This window comes from Lampetra fluviatilis, chromosome 34 (assembly GCF_964198595.1).
Source record: "Lampetra fluviatilis chromosome 34, kcLamFluv1.1, whole genome shotgun sequence".
Taxonomy (NCBI): Eukaryota; Metazoa; Chordata; class Hyperoartia; order Petromyzontiformes; family Petromyzontidae; genus Lampetra; species Lampetra fluviatilis.
The window spans coordinates 5,484,140-5,508,783 of record NC_136308.1 but is presented as its reverse complement, the minus strand read 5'-3'; the positions used below and the strand labels follow the sequence as shown (position 1 = coordinate 5,508,783).

The 24,644-nt window shown below is 45.8% G+C and overlaps 1 protein-coding gene across 1 annotated transcript in view; it reads right to left on the bottom strand.

Moving 5' to 3' along the window:
- The window catches only part of TEX264 (testis expressed 264, ER-phagy receptor), a 160,897-nt gene extending 136,546 nt beyond the window's left edge, over nt 1-24,351 (bottom strand). Inside the window, exon 1 of the mRNA XM_078872380.1 lies at nt 23,934-24,351. Within this exon, the coding sequence (XP_078728506.1) occupies nt 23,934-24,191 (258 nt within the window). The 5' untranslated portion in view covers nt 24,192-24,351. The remainder of the gene's footprint in view (nt 1-23,933) is intronic.
- Between the last annotated feature and the right edge of the window lie 293 nt (nt 24,352-24,644).

The following is a 24,644-nucleotide window of genomic DNA, read 5'->3' as shown; positions in this document are numbered from 1 at the left end:
ATTATACACCGCATGTTCAGATGAAAAAGTTGACCACACATATGGAACTTATTGTAGAAAATAATTTAATGCAAAAGCAACAAATGTATGTATTGCTTAATACTTTAATAAGCTTTATTTTCGTTATTAGATATCAGAAACATTTGTATTTTTGACAACGCACAAAAAACTTACCATGCTACCTCGCAACAGAAAATATATAAATAAAGGCAGATGTTTTTGGTTGTATGTTTTAACATTACAATTTAACCTTGTGTTAATGTATTTATTGCTTTTTTGATTGGTATTTTTTTTTAGTTACGTAACCTACTCAGGATTCTCAAGGAACAAAAGACCGTGTCCAAGCCAGGTGTATTCCTCTACGTTACATTCAAATCTTCATAAAAAGAAAAGATTTAGCAAAATCTCATTTTCATAATCGTGGCATAACATTTTTTTTTTATCAAATGACAAATTTTTGTTCTTCATGATGAGGATAAAAAAACACACACAAGAGAGCGTGCTCTCAAAGACAAATTGAGTTGGACATTATGGCGTAGAAGTATCCTATATTAAATTAGTGACATGCACTTGAGTGAAGGTGGAGCGGTAAATTTATGCATCGTGCGGTTTCTCGAGATCCCGTGTCAAAGCAGCCTTCCAAGACAACCTTAACTTTTGACAAGCTTGGGTTCTTGTCCACGAGTTCTTACAAATTACGAATTTTGAGGCCCACTGAAGGAACCCAGCCAGGTGGCTCAGCGGTAGAGCGAGCGCCTCGCTGGAGGGATGATGGGCTCATCATCCCTTCAGCGTGGATAAAACGGGTGCCACTTTATATTCTTGGTTCTTTCGGTAAAGTCATGTAGAAGGGAAATAATAAAATGTTAAAAATAATAAACGATTAAATTCTCACGACGTTTCGACTGCAACACAAGCAATCATCATCAGGTGTTGATAATGATTGCTTGTGTTGACTTTACAGAAAGAACCAAGAATATGAATCCCTGCAGTCACGAAAGCTTTAAATCAAAATTTGGGTGCCACTTTGTCGGGGAAGACGACAGTGCTTGTCCTGTGGATAGACTCGCTCCCGTCACAGTAATGAGGAATGTCCACCACTGGCTCAGGGTTGTAAATGGGAGAGAAGCACCAAGCTCACTGCTCATCCGAGCAGGAAATCACTTTAAAACTTGGACTTGTTTTGAAGGAATAGCAATTTCGAATAAATAATATAAAGTTGCAGCCACTCATCGTAGCTACGTTTACATTTTGACAGATTCACAAGAACTTGTGCAGACAGTGGTATAAAAATGTAAATCTAAATTCCAAAGAGTATACTTGAAGGTGATGATGATCAGGGGTATAACAATTCATCAAGTCGTCATCTGATATTAATTATTCTGCTCATGACATGCAACACATTGACTCGTGCAGCGATAATCAATTGTGTTTCGTTCGTATATATATTTGGCAAGTAATCGGTTGACATGACCCCTGCAACCACTAGAGGTTTGCTACCATGCACTGCAATGTAAATACAAAAATAATACTGGTAGGAACCTCCTGGTTCCACCAGCCCACAGGGGATTATTGTGTCCGTCCGTCCTACATCCAAAAATGGGAGGGGTGGGGCTGGGTGGAGAGGGGCTAGGTGGGGAGGGGTGGGTGGGGAGGGGCTGGGTGGGGAGGGGCTGGGTGGGGGGGTGGGAGGGGTGGGGCTGGATGGGGAGGGGCTGGTCACCCCGTGGTGCCCTTATAAAACTCAACGTTTAACCTACTCACGCCGGCTTGTGCCCGCCCTCACAGTCGGCCATATTTGCGGAATACACCACGCCGCCGTTGACCCTGGCCATTGAACGAGCAACCCAACGTTCCTACCAGCTCCCTCCGCAGGAATGTGTTTATTCCTCAATGCAATTGTGGCAACGTATAGAATAGAATTGTGAGGGGGAGAGGAAGGGAGTGTGGAGGTGTGGGTGGGAGGGAGGGCGAAGCAATAGTTACAGGTCTAATTATGATGCTGGCAATGAAAACCATCATAATCAGGATGATGATCGTCATTACACCATCATAAGTGATGCAAGATGAACAGGCACCGGCCATATGCGCCGAATTTAAGTTTGCAACACAGCAAGATTTTCCACGTTTAGACACTAGTACAGTCACTAATTATAATTGCCGTTGATATTACGTTTGAATTATGGAGCCGGCACACAATTCACTTCATATTACAACTCATGCCCTTCGGGCTTGTTTAATGACCACTTCGTAATAACATCGTCGGCTTTGCATTTACTTGGCTGGCAGATGTTCTGAACCGCTGAACCCTTTCAAGCCTTCCAATTCGTGGGTGATTTTGCTGAACTGTTGGGGCTATGAAGCCACCAATTTCACGAGCAGACGGATCGTCGCGTGAAAATTAAATTCCTTCTTCGAGCGGTATCTTCTCTATACCCGACCGAAACAAACACTCGCTTTTACCGAAGACGGGCAATGCAGTAGACTCGCATATTTTCGGCAGTTTTTTTTTGTTTAATACAGTATATAAACACGTGGTGAATGACTTGGCTGCGATCATCAAACAAGCTGGATTTAATAAAAACCAAATTCCCAAGTGCACTGAAGTCATTGCTTATCTTTGGCAAGAAGAAATTTTTATCAAGCAATGGTGATGGCAACAAAAAAGAATCCCCTTCGCGCGTGTGTCTGTATGTACGCCTTAGAAGTCCATTTCAAGAACACTTCACAAATGATATTCACAACACAACGGTGGTGCTGCTCTCTTTAGTGTCCTATCACATTTAACGCTTCGGCAGAGACACCATCGTGCGGAGACAAGCCCACCAGACCGGACCACTGTCAATGGAGCAAAAACAAAACCACGTCATTCCAAATAACTGAAAGGCACATCGGGATCACTTTAGCTTCTCAATATCAATTTCACGTTCAATTGTCGATATCGATTTGCAGCCCTGCTTCATCAAGAGGGGTATGTGGCAGCCACGTTTTCGGTTGCGGAACGGAGCGGTGGAAACCGTCGGGCTGAGAAGCATCCATAATTGGCAATATGTGCATCGGTGGCTTCATACTGGACTCGAGAGTGACATGCTGAAGCGTTTACCAAGCTTTGCCCGGCCATATCTATACATATATATGCGGTTATTGAAAACATGTAGCTGCTGGAAATATAGCAAGGAGATTAGATTTTCTGCTTTTAGAATTCTTAACTTTTCAACCCAAACGTCTCGGATTTAGACCACCAAACTCAGACAATATAACGAGAGGTGGCAGGAAGGGAAGTCAGCCAGTGCCAGGCTGACGTTCACGGTTGGCTCTACACGGCTGAGGCTGCAGTGCAAGTGATGGGGGTAGCATATTTCATATGTTTCTATACACGCACAAGTACACTCACTGTCTGCCGAGGATCAAATCACCCGGAATGTGCCTGGTATCGTCAGAGCATCGGAAGCTAAGATGGGTTAAGCTTGAGATTGTGCTGGAATGGGCGACCACCACGCACAAACAAGTTGCCAGAGGTGACCGCGAGGCTATGCTGTGTGCGGTCGAGGACAGCGCAACGACAATGTTGTTCTGTACTTCTATGCTCCCCATAAAAATGCTCCCCGCCGTCATCAGCCTGCCTTCAACAGCCAGCATCGGGAAGTTTGTCAAATAACCCCACGGTAACCCCACCACCCAGACAAGCCCGGGGAAGCCCATATTCCAGAGTGGGTTGACGAAAGGGCTGTATGTACATTTAGCCACCACTCGTGTAAGTACATTGCACATGCACATCATGCTTGGTGTGTACTGGGTTTCAAAACGCTTTTGTATACAGTACAATGTGACATATCCAACTCGATGGGTACTGAGGTATAGGTGCGGATATGTGAAAATGTTGGATATATGAACGTCCGTTTGAAAATTATGGTTACACCGAGCATAAACACTGCACTGGGTGCAGGCAGTTAAATGGCCAGGGCAGATATGTGACAGACAATGGACATTGTACCTATTTCGATTTAAAGCTTTCGTGACTGCAGGGATTCATATTCTTGGTTCTTTCGGTAAAGTCACGTAGAAGGGACAGCTATATTCTTCACCTGAGGACGGCTGCTTGCGTTGTCGCCAAAACGTCGTGAGAATTTTATAGTTTTTTTCAATTATTATTATTGTATTATTTACCTTCTACGTGACTTTACCGAAAGAACCAAGAATATTGTACCTATTCTATGGGACGTCAATCTCATGCTTTCTTGGCAGCACTACATTTGTGAAGTAAGCACACTGGCCCGCACGGTGCATTATAGTTACCATTTCCCTTCTCGGAATGTCTCGGCTTCTTCTCATTCTGTCCAATAAAAGTTTGTATTTTTAGACGGAACAATAAAATAGCCATCGAAAAAAAAGGAAAAGAGATGTTATTTTATTAGCAAGCAAAAAAATATATCGCAAGACATTTTTTTTTTTAAACGAGCCATCCTTACGACTAAATAAGAGAACTTCTTTGCCGACGGAGGGAAAAAAAACCCCTCCGTACATTCTTTCCTATTCGGCGGAAAGATTTTTTTTGGTCTTCTGCCAATTGTATTTCCACGTGCCGCGCGTAAGTGCTCTTCCTCCATAAAGCTCGTCGGAAGCGGCGCTCGTGTCAAGGTGATTTCCGAGCCGCCGTGTTGCGCCCCCGTGGCTTCCTCTGCCGTGGGTCTCCCCCGGTCATTGCGACGAGGGCCGGTGGAGACATTTCCAGCGAGTCCCACGCGACCGCCCATCGACTTGCAGATCGATGGGCCGAGCGGCGGACGCGACTCTCAAGCCCCGCGATTTACGGTGCCGCGGTGACCGATATTTCGCGGCAGCGCAGCTCGGCTTCACGTCCTCTGAAGCAGCAAAACAGTACAGCGCTGTCTCTCTATTTGTTTAAAAGACTGCGCGATGATTTAACCGAGTCACATGTCACGTGATTAAAACAAAAAATATTATGGACACGTGATGCCATCGCAATTACCTTCCCGATTGTTTTCTCTTTGACCCTTGCCTCATAACTCATCACGTACATGTGCATCCCTTTTGTCAATCCACTGCTGGATGGAGGCCTCACCGAGCGGTGTGTTACATGAGAGTTTATTTTACCATACTTCCTTACGCTGGCCAGTGCGGGTTTGTGTATGCATTTGCCATGTTATTAATAAATATTTGCCCGTTTAGATTTGCATAATCCTGACGCTGAACTGTCACCGTGCTTCTTCACCAAAAGATATATTGATAACAATTTTAGTGTAGTTTCCATCCTGATTCTTCGATGTATTTTTTGCACTTACAATTTGTCCTTGTGGATTCAAAAGTTGCAAACGGCTCATTAGCTGCTGCAGGATTTCCTGGTGGTTGTGGCGGTGGTTTCACAGCTTGTCACTTGTTGTTACACGGACACTAAATACCACATAGTCAAGGCTTTTGGAAATTAGCGGCAGGGTTGCTCAGTGCAGCGGGCACCTGCTCTCATTAGGTCGAGCGATCGCTGTATATTCAGAGCTGGTAACCCATAAAGGGCTGTGCAAAGCCACGAGGGAGAAGAAACGTTCGTAGATTCACAATCGGATGTGATTTATAGGACTCGCGCGTCCGCTTTTTGCGGATGTGCTGCGTAGCTCTCCTACGGCGTTTTCAGGTTTCACCGCATGCCATTCATGGCCACGGCGTACGGCTAGGACCGAAACGCCGGACGCAGCGCCGGACGCGGCGCCGAACAACACGAGGTGCGATTTAATTTGCCCTCAATATGAAGTCAATTGTGTGCCGGCTCCATAATGCAAACGTAATATCACCGGCAATTATAATTAGTGACTGTACTCGTGTCAAAACGTGGAAAATCTCGCTGTGCTGCTCGATCAAATCGCCACAATGATATCCACAATGGATAGCTTTGCTTTGAGCAAATAGGCTCACTAATGTCCACAAGGATTAATTCTTCCTCTCTTGTATTTACTTTATGGAGGAAAGGGCTCACCAGTGAAGGTTTTATTGATCATTGATCCAGATGATCTGATAACACGTGCTCGGGTACTACATTCCAGCCCCGTGCATGGCCAAGGTAACTGGAGGAGAGTGATAAAAGATACAATGGGATTTAATTGAGAACATAAACTCAAGACTGAAGGATAGTTTCCGTAACCAGGGCAAAAACAAAGAGAAGACGGTGATACCCTCCAATGGGAACGAAGCCAATGAATTGTGAGAACAGAATAGAAAAGGTTGCTGGGAAAAAAAAGCTGGCATTCAAACAAAGGTCAGGATTTATGAGCACATCGGCATATTGCAGAGAATTCTCCCGGTACCGAGGCATGGCAAACTTAACAGGAATCACGGAGAGGAAATTAGAACTCTCCATTGGTACGCCGCCTTAAAAAAAAAAGACAGTTCAAGACATTTGCAACAGATGGTAAAATGCAATGTCTGGCACAGGCTGGCCAACAACCAATATAGAAAGGATCTCATGTAAACATGTACGGAATAAAGAATGATAATGTGTTTAGACACACAATCCGCTGGGCAAAAAGCATCCCCTTGGCATTTGTGGGGTTTGGAAGCTTACTTCCAAGATAACATGGTTATCCAAAAGCATTTAAGTGAAAAAATGAATTAAACTGAATGGGCTCTTACATTTTGAGATTGATGAGGATCGAGGGACTTGCGTTGTCAGCAAAAAAAAAAGTAGATTTATTTGGTGTTTGCCGAAGACCGTGTCGAATGTAAGCAGCCGATATATACACACACAGCAGCACTCTATATATATAATTCAAAGCAATCGCGATCATATGTCCTGTTAACATATGGTGTCAACACGTCTTAGGGTTTTTTTTTACTGCATCGAGCTGCTGGTCCGAAGAAAGCACACAGCATATCACAATGTTAAGAGAACACTCTCATTATTATACTGATTAATATTCACATCACGTGTAAAAAATAAATGCGCTAAAAAGTGAGTCGAAGGCGATGTCCATTCTGCTTCATGTCAATTTCAGTTCTGCTGTCTCAGTGAGAGTGTGATCTTAAGGAGGGCTCCACAGTAAACTTGGAACGGTTTCAATTTCACCCCCCAACGCAAACGTGTGAGCTCCCCACACATTTAAAACGTTCAAGTAAAATAAATAAGCTTATCCGCATTATAAATGCATTAATTTAAGTCACCAAACCTGATAGAAATTTGTAAAAAAACCTCTCTTCTCAACCTCCGGCGTCGCCGTTCCGGTAAAAGGGCTTGCGCCGTGTAAAAGGTCTTCACTTAAATAGTCATTCGTCCTGCTGCATAGGCTAGCCCCGGAGCCTTGAGCCAGGGTACGGTTTCAGGCAGGGGCGAAGTGGGGTTAAACTTTTAAGAGGTGCGGGCATGGCATCCCTTTTGCTCGGTCCTGGGAGGACAGGACACAGGGGTTTCTCCACTTTCAGCTTCAACTGAACTGCTGCTTGACCATCCTCTTCTTCCCCAAACCCAAAGGTTCTCACTGAAGCTCCGCAGTGGCTAGGAGATGTTGACTACCTCGCCTGGTATGCAGGAGATCGCGGGTTCGATCCCGACCCTGATGCCTGCTGTATATTTGGAGTTTGCATGTCTCTCTCCCTGTGCTCGCGTCGATTTTTCTCCGGGTCCACTGCTTTTTCCCTCCACATTTAGAAACATGCGTTAAAGAATATTTGGTTGCGTTACATTTCTATGTGATAAGCCAACTATATTGGGCTATCATTTGTGGCCAGCTCGCTTCAGAAAAAAAGCTGTATAGCTAAGTGGGCCTTACCTGGTAAAACAAAAAAATTAGTTAGAAAAACCATAGTAAAAAAAAAATTATTTTTTTTGCTTAGCTGCGCTCGCTAATTTACTGCCGGGGCGTAGTGCATAGCACATCGCACGCGACTGCAGGAGCTGCAAAGCAACCGATGTCTTTTTCCCTTTGGCGAGCCAACTGGCATACTGGTGCAAGGGGCCAGCAACCACCGGCCCTAACCACATGAAAGAGACGGCTGTTTGTCCAAGGCGGGGATTTTTCATTTGTTTCTAACGGCCTGTAAAATGAAGAAACAAATAAACGTGGACTCATGTAAAACCCTTGGCCCGCATCGTGCTTCAAGAACTGCAATTGCTTTGTGTAAAGGCTACTAAAGCATCTTTGTGGAATATGTTTCGGACGCGAGCGGATTTCGACGGTTCATTTCTAACAAATGTTTTAAACACTACAGAACCGGCCGCCGTACTTGACAGTGCGATGTGTAGCTGTTGACACCAACTATGGGTGGTCTTTGTGGGCACGTGGAAATGGAAAGTCCATAACGCTGTGCCAGAACTCACCGAAAGCTGCGTTGTGTTATTTCCTTACTTTGTAAAACCAACCACATTGTGACATCTCTGACCGTCACCGATCAACTGCTCGCGACGCGTGTCGCGTGGGTTTCACACGGGTTACACTTTTTCGATTTTAGGAACACGCCCTTTGCAAGAGGTTCAGACAATATAGGAGCACACAACAATCTCAAGAAGGTCCTTGTTTACCGACTCGACAAATAGGGAACGGAGGCACACGAGTGGCTCAGGGGAGCTCATACTGTTTCAGATCGTGGAGTCACCACTCGCGAGAGTTCAAACCCGGGCAGCCACCCGCAATTTCACCGAGTTGACGAATACATTGGGCCTCAGCTCGGTCGCTGTTGACCGAGCAAAAAAGAAGGGGTTCAATGAAATGATTTATTTCATGAATTAACCGCATTCCAACTCCGGGGAACATTTTTTCCGGGGTATATAAAAACGTGGCCCTAAAGTGTGGATTACAGAAAGAAAAAATACCTTTATTTTTAAGCGACTTCAGAAACAGTTCTATCGTGTGTCATTTTCTGAGACCTTTCCCGGACACAAGGTGGTGGTGTGCTGTAAGCGGCTCATGTTCGGAATGAAATTAATCGTGAATATCACGACACGGTGCCGAAAGCACACACAGCAGAATATACACGGGAGAAAGAAAAACAAAAAGGAACAATCGCGAGAGCATACGTAACTGTGTTATGCATAACCGATGGCATAGCAAACGTCGTCACATTGTGTTTATTCCGACAGCCTGGCATCCACCATGTGCACGTACACTGCTCTAATAGGATAGCCTATTAAATGTCAACTGGCATATATTATAAGTACAGTCAAACAAATCCCCATAACTGACACGTCCTGGGGAGGTCTTCCTTCATGCTGCGGTAAACTGACAAGGGAGGGGGGGCTATACAAATATTTCTTTAAATATTATGTGACATGTTATTTAAATATCAAATATTGTAAAGATGCGGCTACTCACTTGAAGCAATGCGTACAATACACACGAAACGTGCACTCGCTCCATCGTTATCACACGTGACGATTCTAAGATTCAGATCGTCCGTACGGTCACGATTCACGCATCGAACAGTGCGTGTCACAATCGACTATTTTCGATGCGTGCGTGACTGCCACACCATACGTATGCACGTTGAACTCCTTTCGCACCGTACGTGGCTAATCGGAGGCGATGAAAAAAATTAAACACTCTTGAATGGAATCGCGACAATTCATCAAATCCTTGGAACTGGTGGAGGGGGGTGGAGACGCATGTAGCTGCAGGCCTAATCATTACAAATATTGTTTCGCGAGCAACGCTGCCACTCGCAGCCGCTGTATTTAAGCAAGCTGTGCGCGTGCACATTTGTAAAGAGCTCGACGGTATGAGTTACGGCGCTGCTTGCCAAGCCACATCGAGCAGCGCCGTAGTCCGCGCTCTCACTGGAGCCCACAGAGAAAGAGCCACGTGCCGTCTTGCGAGCAGGCACGTGCGAATGCCACTCAGCCCGAGCCCTCGGGGTGGGGTGGGGTTGTGTGTTGGCGGCGACGGTGGTTGGTGGTCGGTAGTGGTGGTTTGGTGGTTGGTGGTGGTTGGTGATGGGGCGGGTGTTGTTTTATCAGCCCACACCAAGCTCCATAAATGGCACCAGCCAAGAGAACTGGCGAGCACTCAGCGTGACTGTGCTCCCAAACGCGGTGCCGACGAGCGTTGCCGCTGCAGCGGAGCTGACAGAAAGAGGGGAGGGGGGGTTGGCTGGGACTCTTCCTCTGCTCGACTCGCCGGCTGCAGGTAAACTTTAACAAAACCCAGCCGGGGTTGGAAACCCGAGTTGGAATTGTGCAAGTGTTTTTCGTTTTGTTTTCCTTGGTGAGATCCGTTTGGATTCGAAGAGTGTTTCCATCGCTGTAAAGGTAAGCAAGAACGGAATCCCAATCTGCTCGCATGCTGCTAAGGATCGGGAGTTTTTCATTTTTTGCCAAGAAATTAATTTGGCTTGAGGTTTGGATGTCGAAAAAAAATAAACGGAACGTGTTTTTTTTTCTCTTTCAACTTGAACTTCAAATTAACATAGCCCTCGGGAATTAAACGTTTTCTACAAAACTGAGCAATTGGGATTTCATATTTATAGCCAACACACAGCTGGCACATAAAATAGTGTATGTGCATGTTAATCGTATTGTTTTAAGTCGTCAACCTTGCAAAGGTAATTAATTTTTGATTCTGTGTTTTTGGAGGAAAACGCATTGCACGTGTAAAGTACATGAAAACATAACACGATAGTCTGTGCACGGTGTAACATTCTGTTGAATATTTTTGTTCTGAAGCGGCTTATTCATATAATGCCAAGTACTCACAAGGTGTACGTCGTAGCTATGTAAACTGTGGAAGAGTTTCAAAAATCACTTGTGTGTGGAAATTAGTGTTTTCTAATTTTTGCCAGGTTACTTTTGAAAGCAGTTAAAAATTAGAATTGTAAAAAGTTATGGCAGAGCGGCTAAGATCCTGGGTCAAGACACTCTGCGATCCTCGATTTGAATCTGGGTTTCAGACACCCACGACTAAACTGGGTTCTCAATTCATAATAATACAGTTTCTTTGGTTTAGATCGTGTAACTATAAATGTGCCGTTATCCCACCACCACCGGACACAGCTAATTGGTAAGGTTTGTCACGTAAACAAAATGTGCAAATAAGTTCCTACTTAAGTGTGTTAAAGAGTAAATCCACAACATTTACAACGCGAGTACGACTTTTCGCTGGAAATTACATCCAGCATCACCAGGCGATTTTGCCAGAACTGCTCTCAATTCGACACATTTATAAAAGTGGTAACTAACCGGCACGTTTTGCTTACGCGACAAACCTCACTGGTTGGCCGTGTCTGATGGTGGCGGATTAACGACAAATTTATACTTACGCGATCTAACTCCTAAAAACACCGTTATATTGAATAACATTGGTCGTGAAAGCCTCCGTGTCAAAATGGGTTCTCAACTGACTTTAAATCAATGTCAAACTGGTCACCAATGACTACGCGGAAAAAAACCTGCGAGAATTTTACTTATTTTCTCTCTGTGTGCAATTTGGAGAAAAGACATCGTACGCCACACGACAATGATTAGATAACAGGACAGGTTGAAAGGAGCTACATGAATGGATCTCACGGATAGTCTTGCGAAATCTTCAACGGGACGTTCTCTGACAGAGGGTGCACATTGATCGGTGAGAGTTCTCAATTGACGCTTGGGTCTCATGAAAATGGCACCCATTGCACGAATACATTTAAGAAACAATAGAACGTTTTTTTAAAAGGCAAGAGATATAAAACAAAGCACGTATTGTTTCACGAGCATGGACGTATAATTCTTTGGGTCTTTCGGTAAAGTCACATAGATAGGTTCACAACACAAGCGATCGTCATCAGGAGGATAAAAACAGGGAGAAAGCTGCAGAGGCAGACTGCCTAAGCAGCTTCCCCCCTCTATATTTATTTATTAATTTGAACCTATCTACGTGACTTTACCGAAAGACCCAAAGAATATGAATTCCTGCAGTGACGAAAGCTTTAAGTCAAGATGAACGTATAACCGAGGTGGGGAGGGAGAGTGGTTGGCATAGTTGTTTGTACACTAAGCTATGAACCTGGCGACCTGAGTTTCATTCCCAATCACAGCTGACATCTGCGTGGCAAGTGGTATGCGCTCCATTCCTGGGGCCCACACCCTTTACAAACCCACAACATGAGCATGCTCGGGTACGGCCAAACGATCCCACACGATTCATACCGCACGGCGATCGTTGAAAGGTCTATGGAACCCGTGAAAAGCCAGGGCGAGTGTTTTGCATAACTTCTTAAAAGTCTGTTTCCCAGAGGGCCAGGGCCGGGCCACTTATGTTTGGGTAGCAAGGACACCCCAACGAGCTGCACTCCCAGCCTGGCAGGCCAAACAACCGCGACTTGGCAGGACGCACCGAAGCATAGTTCAGCGGGTGCACAATCATGGCCGTCAATACCACAGCCCCGAAAGCAGGAGGACATAGATCAGTGACAACTTGACACATTTTATTGGCCCACCTGATCTTTTTTGTTGTTCACATGGATCACCGGTATCGGCAGAGAACACTATTTTATCCTTGAAAGAAATGGCAATCCGATTGCTTTTTACTTCCGGCGATCCCTCGCCTAACCTCTTGGCGACGGCACAATGTGGCATATCCGACCGTCACACAAATAAACAGCCCACACCCAGTGTAGTATTCGTGCATGGTGTAGCTTTCATTTGAGAAAGATACATGTACTATTAATCTCGCGTAAGTTCGCTAGTTTGCGCTTCATTTTTTGCGCAGTCAGCCTATTTTTTTTATTTAGTTTGTTGTCCTTTCCCACCCCTCCCACCTATGATTGGCACGGTTGGCTACGGATGGTGCGAAATAAGTTCAACATACATACGTACAACATGAATACATCGTTTGTGTGCAGTCCTCTTTCCATCTCCCTTGTCGTCATCGCCTGACAGATGTTCACATATCAGACCTTTTCACACATTCACCTCTCTGTGTACCCAGCTGGCAGGCTACACGAGGTCTTACTATATTGTGAATAAATCTAGTTAAGTACACAGCTGTATATTATCTTAACGATGCGCCCTGAATTTCATCTTTCCATCTCGCCGGCGATCATCTCTTGAAGTGAAGTCAAGAGTACTGAAGAAATGCTATATATGGATACCTTGCAGAGGCGAGTCCAACGTATAATGAATGCCTCTGGGCTGAGCAGCAACTCTCGCTAGTCCACACATTAATGGCAAAGACTGTATTTGCCAAAAACAACGCAGGCAGGCAGCCCCACATGCCATGCCTCCACAATGCACGAGAGGTCTGTGCTCAAAAACAAAATAAACAACGCTTATGGAAAAATAACACGAGAGCTCATTGGGTGCGATAAAAAAAAAGACGAAAAAATTTACGGAGGTTTGTGCCGACAACGTTGGGCAGCGTTTTGCCGAGCAGTAGGTTCGTGCCGTTACGTGTCGGCTGAACTGTGGTTGGGACGGCGCGAATGCAGGTGTTCTCCCCAGCTTTGCATGTCACCTTCTGAGCAGAGGTCGCAAACGGGTTTTGATTCCTTACCCGTACCTGGCCGCACCAGGGTCGCAAATGGGTACCTGTACCCGGCCGGGTACGGGTACCCGTACCCTACCCGAAATGAGTGACAAACGGTTACTCACCAGTGACTCATGGCCTACCCGTACCCGTACCTTGCCGCACCAGGGTCGCAAACGGGTACCCGTACCCGGCCGGGTACGGGTAGCCGGGTATCGGGTAGGGTACGGGTATCGGGTACCCGGTTGCGACCTCACCTTCTGAGCGGTGTAGAGCAATGCGCCGCACTACCCCCTCCCTCTCTCTCTCCCTCCTCCACCCACAGCCACCCTTCGCTCTGGACCGGATAGAGCGTTCTCGCGCTCGTTCGCTCGCTTGCGTTTTGCCTCGGAAGTGCCTCAAAATATTTGGCAGGTTTATAGTGACCTCCCTGTTTGTGGTGACCGCTTCCCCACCCATCGCCCCCACCACCATCCAAGCGTGGGCAACTTTTTTTGCGTTGTTGTTTTTTAATGTGCATGGCAGGCCGAGCACAAGTGACCAATAGAAATGTGCCCCAGCTGTTGGAACCGCTTCAGACAATTTACGAGAGCTTTGGGCGGCAGAGTCGGCCTTGGGTTTCTCCTGTCCACACTGCTGACTAACAGGAGAGAGGAAGCAACGCACTCACGCTTTTCCACTATTCACTCAATCATACCTTCTTTTTGCGTTGCACCGCAGCATGTGTGTTGTGGAAACGGATTTTTACATAATTCATTACAGTACAACCGTAACGTGAGAAAGTATGCACGTAATTGCAAAAACCTGCAGAGGCCGGTCAAATATAGATCATTGCTAATGAAACGCCACTCCTGAAACTTTACATTCAGCTGCTGGAAATTCAGCGAGATGCAAGTGACAGATAAGTGAATTTTTGAACCGGACCCAAACGACTGTTATTTATGAGAGGCTGGAATTTAACAAGCGCCGCTGTTCACATTTGTGCTACTGGAAAGCGTCCTGCTGTCAGCACCGTGTTCATCAAGCTGCTAATACAGCCCCGCAGCTTCGGCTTTGTGTATTCACTGAAGCGGGAGCGAGCGAGAGGCTGCGAGGCTAAAGTCTAACCTTCTCAACAAAATTATTTTGGCAGCGAACCTGCTCTTCTGAGTGACCAAATTCACAAATGTGGCTTCTCGAAAGCCATTACGACGAACGCTCTGTGTTGTAGGGCCGTGTTGATGTTTTGCGCAGGGCATGCATTTATATTACAAGGGAACCCCCCCACCCATCTCGTGTAAACATAACAATGGCAGGCTGTGCAATTAAGCCAAGGCATGTCAGGAATTACCAGACAGCACTTACGCTTAACCTCGCTGGCTAATGCTGGGTCTTCACAGGAGTTTAGGCAGGTTTGTTTAGGCAGGTTTAGTGAACGTCACATGCCTTGTGTTACGCGACACCGTGCTTGTGCCACCACAGCGTAGGTTCTTAACTTCAGGGTCGTATGGTGGATAACTTGATGTGTACACGCACAACAAATTACAATAATGTTCCTTTACACAAATTATTATCACCATCCGTCTGTCCTTCCCTCCCTCTCCCTCCAGCCAGCAAAATATAATTCGCTCTCACTAAGTGTTTAGAAAATGCACTAATTACAAAATATTACCTTTTCTTTCCAATTGACCATGCTCAGCCTTTCAACATCTCCTACCCCCCACACAACAAACGTCCAGTGAACTCTAGTTTGATAAATAAAAACGACGTCTCTGGAATAGTTTAAGTTTTCTTGTGCCCTTAGAACTAAGGTCTTGTAAAATTATACAGCCATGGCAATGCCCTGCCTTCTATTAATCACTCGTCACTTTCCCACTCGTGTCACTTAACCAATGGCAGCTGCTCCAAAGGTTTCAGTGCCCTCGGCTCCGCCCACTTTGTACCTCATCGAAACCTGATTGGCTCTCACTGCACGCACCGATGCATTAAGTTCCCTCTTGTCAACTTTGCAAAACACTAACTTACATCCCCAGGCCATCACTTAATTGAGGACTGCGTTGCCATTACGTTTCATTACACGTATAACGCGATCCTGCGTTAACCCAACCGAGGAATGATGGCTATCTAGCTAAAGCACGTATATCGCAGTATGCACTAGCGCTGGCTTTCCCATATGGCCTGTTCTGAAAGCCAGCACTTACTTGAGGAATTTTTGGCCAGACTATAGACTGAAAATTTAAACCCCCCCATCATGACCAAAAAAGCAAAGTTATGGTGTAACAATTATAAGGTATGCCACCTTCATCAACCAGATAAAATCTTGCTTTTTAAGTCTAAATAGCTAAACAAGTTGGCAGCTCTTTTAAAAGGTCGGCATCTTTACACTCTCTCTATCAGATATTTTCTGGCAAGTGTCCTTAACCTTTAAAAAAACTGGTAGAAACTAGTCAAAAAAACCAAGAAGCTATTAATAATGTTAGACAGAAATAATTACCGGTCGTCTGTTTGACATGGTCCTTGCACTTCAGGCTACCCCTTAACCCCAAGGTCACAACTGATATGCAAGTTATTGCTGACATGCCTGCACAGCAGAGAAAAGTATCACGTTTCAGATATGTCAGAAATGCCCATTGTCTTTATTCCTTAAGACAATGGCATTCCATCTTCTTAGGTTTTTTCGGTAAAGTCACGTAGGTAAAACATCAAAATGAATGAAAATAAAATAAAATAAAATCAAAATTCACGAGGTTTCGGTGAATTTTGATTTTATTTTATTTTATTTTCATTCATTTTGATGTTTTACCTACGTGACTTTACCGAAAAAACCTAAGAAGATGATTCCTTGCAGTCACGAAAGCTTCAAATCTAGAATTAATGGTATTCCAATTAGGCGGCCCACCACTGCGCTGTTGTCTATAAACACCAGCAATGTTATCCACCTCATTCAGGGGTAATGTGGGATCATTTAGGGAATGCACTTACAGACGGAATGCGAGCGAGCGGTATTGTCGTGCCACTGCCTAAGAATAATAAGACACAGGAGCCCCGGCGGGGTGGCGCGTTGAAATGAACCTTTTACCTGTTGGGCAATCTTGTTTGGGAAGATAAATGGCCAGGATTGTGCCTTCAAGCTCCCAACCGATGACACGCGATCGTCAACACGCCTAGCGGGCAACATAGCTGTACGGGAACGCACAAACGCTCCCGGGGGTCTTTGACACGGGGAGCATCATTTATAATTAGGCAGCACTCAAACCCCACATTATTGAAAGTGTCATTCACTCATTTAGTTTTGGCGAGGCGTCATATATATATATTTGCATTTGATGTAAATCAAGTGTGCGCTTATTAGCGGGAAGTAATTTCTAAGTGATTGTGATTTTCACGTGAACCACTGTCTGTGAAATTGTTATAGTTTTTTAAAGCAATGTTTTTATTTTCATTAAAATATATATTCGAAATGCACTGTTGACAAAAACCCAGATTATATTGTATAGAATATTAATAACTATTAAACTTGCAAATGTTCGTTTGTTTTGTTTGTAGTGTTGATCTTATTGTACTTTTATAGTACTGTAATTGCAATAGCTATTGCAGTCTTGGTGTTTTATTATCATATCATAGTTACTGTGTTGGGGTATTAACACAGTTAAATTGTAATGCTATTGCTTTGTTCAATGAGAATGAGCTGTTAATGTGTTCATCTTATATGTACAGTTAGTGTCCTTGTATTATATCCTTGTTCCTACGAAAACATAATTGTACTTTTGGTTATACAGCTAGTATAAAAGGGAAATTTGTGAATAAGTGTCTGTTCGAAATGTTTAGCATACTTCCCAACATGCAAAAAACTTGAAATTTGGCATGTGGGTAGTTTTCCAGACTGTACACAACGCAATAAGTATAAAAATAGACTTTTGTATTTTGGGGGGGCGGGAGGGCACAATAATGGATATATTTTGCACGGCAAGTGAGCGGTGACGTCACATCTGTGATGTCACCCGCATGCGGCAGCGTGACGCAGTGTGCCTGCTGACGTCACGCATTCCCCCCACCCTCCGCGTAGGCCGTGTATTAATCCAAGAGAAGAATCCAAGTCTCGGGCGAAGCTAGTACAGCTATAATCTAATCATGTAAACAGAATGCTAATATGTATTTGATTAAATGAAGCAACATTCAATAAATAAATACAAATAGTGATGTACTACGAAGTTGAAGGCACAGGCTTCACAGTTACTTACACTATAGAGAGTAATTTTTTTACGTAGAATGGGAACTAACATGCAATGTCTACTAAGCTATAAACTATTTAAATTTTACCAGGCAAGGCTCACCGAGCTAGAAAGCTCTTTTTCAGAAGCGATCTGGCGATAAATGATAACACAAGGAAGTGGCTTATTACGTGGAAATTTATTCCGGACAAATACTCTAAGCGCATGTTTCTAAATGTTTACCTATGCAAAATATCCACAGACCATATGCACATTTTACATTCAGGCTAACGGAGCAAACAAAAATGTACCAACAAGACAGGAGGAAAAAGAAACGACACAAAAAGACAAAAATTATTGATTATTTAATTGAACCGTGGCCTCAAACCATGACTAATTATCAAATCAATGGGAAGGTGTGCATAATTACATGCCGACCAGAAGTTGCATCTGTTTAACCCAAAAAATTTAAAAAAAATTGATTATCTTTGGCGATGCAAAGGCTACCTCCGGGCACTTTAAATTTTATCTTCAGTTGAAAAATAGAAACATCAATGCAACATGTCACTCAATTTAACGATTTATTTCACTTGTCCAAAGATAATATTTTCTATCGCATTTTGCTACAAGACGTTTTGTTTTTAAAGCACAAAGGGTTTTTTTTTTCCACCGGGGGACACTTAAGTTTCAGCAGGGATCTTAAGCTTGTGAAGCCACGTGCATAAAGCAGTAAAAAAATGCACTTTCCCGTATTGACCAAACCGCTGTGCACAGTCATATAGTCACACATGGCAAGTGGCCACAAGTGGGGCTAAAGGGGGGCCTGGACTTGTGATCATTGATCTGAGCAGACTGCAGCACTGTGTGAGAGTAAGTACAAGACAGAAACAATAACCGAAAATCATTTAAAGCACCCCCAGTATGGTCACTTTTCATTACATTTGCTTGTGTAATACAGCATATTCAAACTGGTTTTATATTACGGGGCAATTGTGCTCCATTGAAATTAAATTATTGAATGGGTGCAAATAACCATTCACAACTATTCATAAGATGTCATGCCTACGATCAAAACACTCCATCTAAATGCATCCGATCTTATCAGATATCGGAAGCTAAGCTTCATCACCACGGATGGGTGACCCACCAGGGCCTGCCAAGTGTGTGGGGTTGATAAACATGTCAAACACTTGATTAATGGAACTGGTCAAACAGCCCAATGCTGGACTCTTCTGAAAGCGAGCTGTGAGACTCAGTGACACTTTTTCTGGATACATTTAAAAGTATATTTAAACATTAGGTCTTAAATATAGTACACTGGCTGCAGCTTCATTTACAATTGTAAAAAACATAAGAATAAAAAGATATAGGAGTGCTACAATAATAAGCATTAACGCATGATTTAAAAACTTAAATTAAATTCACCCAGCATATGCTCAGATTTCATCTTGGCGTATATACACAGAATCAAGCTGGAATCAATGTAAAAAACAAACAAAACCACTCGTTCTGACGAGTGATAGAAACTGCCATTTTTTCAACGGTTTAACATAACTTGACTCCTGTCTGTGTGTCGTGGTCAAATCTTGTAATCAAAATTTAGTCTACTTCCTGTTGTCCAATCAATTCCAAATTTTGCACACGTACTCAGATGCGGTGACAATGCATGCCTGTATCAAAATCGGCATCGATTAATCAGTTAATTCGCTACTTTAAAGCAATTTTCATTTTGTATGGACGCCTTATTATTTATATATTTTTGTGTACGTCAAAAACGCCGCGGTCCCTAAACTCTCGAATCGCCTCACCCAAAAAGCAGGCGCCACGTGTCTCAGGCGCGCCTGCTCCGTGTGAACGAGTTACGGGCACCCTCACTCCACACAAACAAAAGTTGTACATTGAAGATTCATTTATAAAATAACCAATTAATTCAAGTAAGCATTGATGTTCGAGCAGGCGCCGCATCATCGATGTACTTCTCGACCGTGAGCTAAACGAACTTGTGAATAAAACCGTTGTTTTAAAAAAATATATTTTTTTAGGAGTTTATTTCTTCATAGTTAAAAAAATAACCTGTTGTGTCCTGTTACAACTAGAATGGGGAGGCACTCAACATATGTTCGACAGCCCTGAGACTGTTGCGCAAATTCCACATTCCTATGGTTGGAGAATAAACCATTCCACGGAACAACCTCACTGTCGACTTGCCGCAAAGTGGTACTAATTTTATAGATCCCTGGGGTGAACGAGGGCTGTGTGGGCCCTCAACCTGGAATGCGGGTCATTAGTGACATTTCCCAAACTTCCCAATGCAGGTTCCTCTGAAAAAAAAAGTTGAGGATCAAGAAACACTCTCCGGGATAAACCATACATGATGATGATCATTATCATGAATAGGTTGACCGAGTGGAGGGTCTCTATATTTTTTTATTGCAAGTAGGCATCCCCACGCAGTTTCGATCACGGGGGCTGTCTGACCATGCTTCACCACTTTGGTCAGTGCGGGTTGGTGAAAGGCAGTGCCCAGGACCGTTTGAGACATCACTTGCCACTGCTGTCAGCCACTGCCATGAATCGAAATCAGTTTTCTGGATTTATAGCAGAGTATGCTAACCACTGAACAACAACTCCACCTCAAATAACTATACTGTATTTCATATATATATGAATACATAAATAATCATGAGGTGCCCCCTCAAATATTTCTATAAAATCCCAAACAGGATGTGAAACCACAACCATCCTAGTTTTTTTTAATTACAAAGTTGCTTGGCACAGGCCGAAAGGCCCTAAATGCCCAGCACCAGAGCCCGGAACTTTGACCACAGTACCACCTGACCGGATTTCAAGAGCATGAAAAAATGAACACTGCACGTTGGCAATGGAAATTTTTTCCATGGCTTATAAATGAGTAGCAGTGTCTGAAAGGGTTGTGCGTGTGCACATGCGTGGTAGAGACTGCGCAAACAGGTCAATATGTGCAGTACTTGGCCTCAATCTTAGCCACAGCTGGGCGCACGCTGAGCCCTCATGCCAAGGGGGCCTCACCAACAGGAATCACGTCATCTGTACAGCGTGGCACTTAAAGAGGCAGCGAGCATACCTCACGATGCGCACACACGCTGCATTGGCAGATGCCTGTCGAATGCTGTACGGTTAAAGAGGGGGGCATTATGGCAGCGGACACACGATGGCGTTAATGAGACCATACGGTTGTGTATTGTCAGTTCCGTGTTTATTATAAACTGCGTTTACATGTCTCAGTGGCTTTACACCGGAAGGTTATTTTATTACTTTGAAGACTCTTTCGAGAGCAAATATAGCACCTGAAATATCGCAGGTGTGTTGGGCCAGAAGCGATGAAATCAGCGCATGTCCAGGCGCGAGATGAACTGTTGCATCGCAAGACTTTGAGAGACTGTGAGGGATTGGTAAGATCTTAATCCAGCAGCTGACGGAGCATGATTTACCACGATGATCGAGTTCGTATAAAGGATGCATTCGTGGCTAAAGATCTGACATTCATTAAACGGAACGCGTCAACCGCAACACATGCGGATCACGTTTTATAAAGGTGGCAATCGACGCTCAATCCTACCAGTTAATTATCGCCCAGGGGAGCGGAAATGGATCGAGCTATTTGAGGCAACGTCTGCACTTGTTGGGCAGGTAGTGATGCGTGCACTCTGAACTGCCAAGAGGCCAGGTTCTGTGCGCTCATGCCCACACGGCTGTTAATGCGTACGCGCATTAACATAACAGTGAGCTCCATTCACACGTTGGCGAATTTTGGCACAAACGTATCAATGTCTCCCATTCCCAACCATAGGGAAAAATAACCAACGTGATATTTTCACCCACCACATCGAGATATGAAATAAGGAACAATAAACAATTGCTGCGTATTTATTCCTAAGTACATTTTCCTAATTACACCATTCATTTAACCATTATATGCACAAATAAACTGGACGCATTCCTCAATAACACAGCCTTAGACTAGTGAGGCAACGTTTCTGGCAATGGCCCTTCTTGATTGCACATAAATTACAGATGTCACAAGTACGTCATGAGAAACGGCTATAGATTAAGTATTGCCCAGCAGCAGTTTGGCACATGTGGTTCCACGAAATTGTGGTCAGGGGCTTTTTTAGCGGCCGCAATAAACCACATGCCAAATACTGCAGTGTGGCAGATTGGCCCCAAAGAACCTCATGACAGCTCATCACACCCATTACGTGTGTCATCAGCACGAAAGGTCTTTCCCTAAGGGCAGAGACTCAACAACAGCCTGTTGCGTCGACCTGTGAGACCCTTAAGGACATGGGGATGGGGGTGGTTGATTGGTTGGCTGAGTGGTTAAGGGAGTGGGTGGGCGGTTCGGAGTGCAATGCTGCCCACGGTACTGCTTTCCGTGATTACCATCAGGACCATCAGGTGGAGCGGATCAATTTGGAGAATGAAAATTAACTATTACGAAAAGACGGGACCGTGGGAGGTCGCAAGCACTGGAGCTGAGAAGGGATGGTCTAGCAGATACGTAGGTTGGTGGAGGGGTGGGTGATGAGTAGGGAGTCAGCAGGTAGGTGAATATATGAGTGGAATAACGGAAATTGGATAGTGTGTAAATTAATTGACTTGGTGAGCAGACATTGTGTGGGGGGGGGGGGGTTAAGTGATCGGGAAGGTGAGTGATTGGGTTAGGTGTGTGGGTAGGTGGTTGGGCAAAAACGCTCGAGTGTGAAGGTACGTAAGCGATTGATTTAATGGATATGTGATTGATTAGGTGGGGGTGGCATACCTGTCAACCCATACGGTTTACCCCGTATTCTTGTGCAGGGATATTGAGTTTTCAGGTCCATACGGCGTACAGCCGTTTCAATACGGGCAAGGGCAAACCAATTTTTGTCTATTTGTTTGTGTTTCTCCCTTCTGATGGGACTTTGTAGGATGAACGTTGAGATTCATAAGGGCACCACGGGGTGACCAATGAGGTGTGTGAATTGGCCTGTAATAAGCTAGGCACTGATACGGGGGTTGACATGTATGGTGTGGGTTACTGGATGAGTAGGTGACTAAGTCTACGAGTGAGTGCCTGGAGAGGACGACTGAGAAGTTGGGTGGGTGGGTGGGTAGGCGTTTGGAACTATGGGTTGGTGGCAGGTGGCTGGATGAGTAGATGATGGCCCAATTGTTGAGTGGGTGACCGAAGCTATTGCCTACGTGTTGCGGTTTGTTGAGCAGGCGCATCAGAAATCCGCACGAATACCTGACCCAGAGGTCGCAACCGGGTACCCGATACCCGTACCCTACCCGATACCCGGCTACCCTGGTGCGGCCGGGTACGGGTACGAGTAAGGAATCAAAACCCGTTTGCGACCTCTGACCTGACCGCTCAATCCCACACCCCTCGACAACCACCCAGGCCCCTGGCCCGTGGAGGTCGTCAGGGTCATCAGCACGAACAATCACCCCTCAACCCCCTCCCCCCCCCAGGACAACAACAACCACCGCCATTCGCCACTAAGTGGCGGTGACGTCACCACGACGCTTGTGCCAGGCCATGTGCACCTTAAGGCCATGTGCACCTTGAGGCCACGTGAAGTGTCGAACGCCCGCTGGGCAGAAGGTCACGAGGCAGACCCAGAAGAGGTCACGGGTCGACTGAGATGACTGAGATGACCGGCTGATGCACCACCTGTGCCCCCTACTGTGCCAACCAGCTGTGTTATAGCCACTGGACACAACAACAACAACAACAACCGCCATTCGCCACTAAGTGGCGGTGACGTCACCACGACGCTTGTGCCAGGCCATGTGCACCTTGAGGCCACGTGAAGTGTCGAACGCCCGCTGGCAGGAGGTCACGGGGCAGACCCAGGTGCCACGGGTCGACTGACCGAGATGACCGAGATGACTGGCTGATGCACCACCTGTGCCCCCTACTGTGCCAACTTGCTGTGCTTTAGCCACCCGGCGCTCCGCTCGTTGTTGTGAGCGTCGCTCCTCCGCCCTCCGTTGTTGTTGGAGGGCGACTGCCTCCAACTGCCCAGTAGCGTCCTTCACGAGCCTCCTCCACTGAGGCCGATCTTGACACCGCTGGTACCAGTCATCGGCAAGTCCACTCAGCTCCACGTCCTCCTGTACCACATCACTCCATCTCTTCTCTAGCCCGTGCCGCGCCCGTTTAGCCCCCTCGATCCGGCCGAACAAAAGCTGTTTAGGCATGCGGTGGACACACACCCACACACACACACCGGTCAACCCCCACCACCTTCAACCCAGCACCATCCGCCCCGCTCACCTGCGCGGGGTCGTCGTAGTAGACTCCTATGGAGCGCAGCCTGGGCGCGATGCTCGCCGCCTCGGTGTAGAGGCGGCCGCTTTGTCGGTAGGGCCCCACGCGGTATTTGTAGGCGACGGTGAGGCCGCGCACGGGCGGAGACCCGGTACGCACCACCACAGCAGCGCACAGCCCCGAGTGGAGCGCTACGCCCACCAGCGAGCCGAGCAGCAGCAGCAAGAGCGCCGCGATGAGCGATAGCAGCGCCCAGTCCTCCATGAGAAGCGGCGGCGGCGGCGGTGACTGCGACGGCGGCGAGAGAAAGACGACGATGGGTCGATGGTGGGGCTTGTTGTTGCTATCCGCTGCCACCGTTTGTATTTACTGGAGCGCTTAAGCGCGCGGCGGAGCGAAGCGCGTGCCCATTGGCTGCGCGCGCAGACGCTGACCAATGGGAGGCGCGCGTTGGGCCACCTCGCGCCCGCGCCCACCAATCACAGCGCGCTTCTGCGCGTCCGGTCTACGAAATGCAATTGGCATGTGGTGGGTTCATAGGTGGGTTTTGTGGTTGGTGGGGAATTACCGTTTGCTGGCGATTGTTGTTTGTTTGTTATTTGGAGGCGCTGCGGGGGATGAGGAGTTTAATGACAAAAGGCAAGGGATGCGGCGGCGGCGACGTGTCGCGTTTGCGGCAGCTGTCGTGATCGGGGAGAATGAGGCCGCGAATGTCAA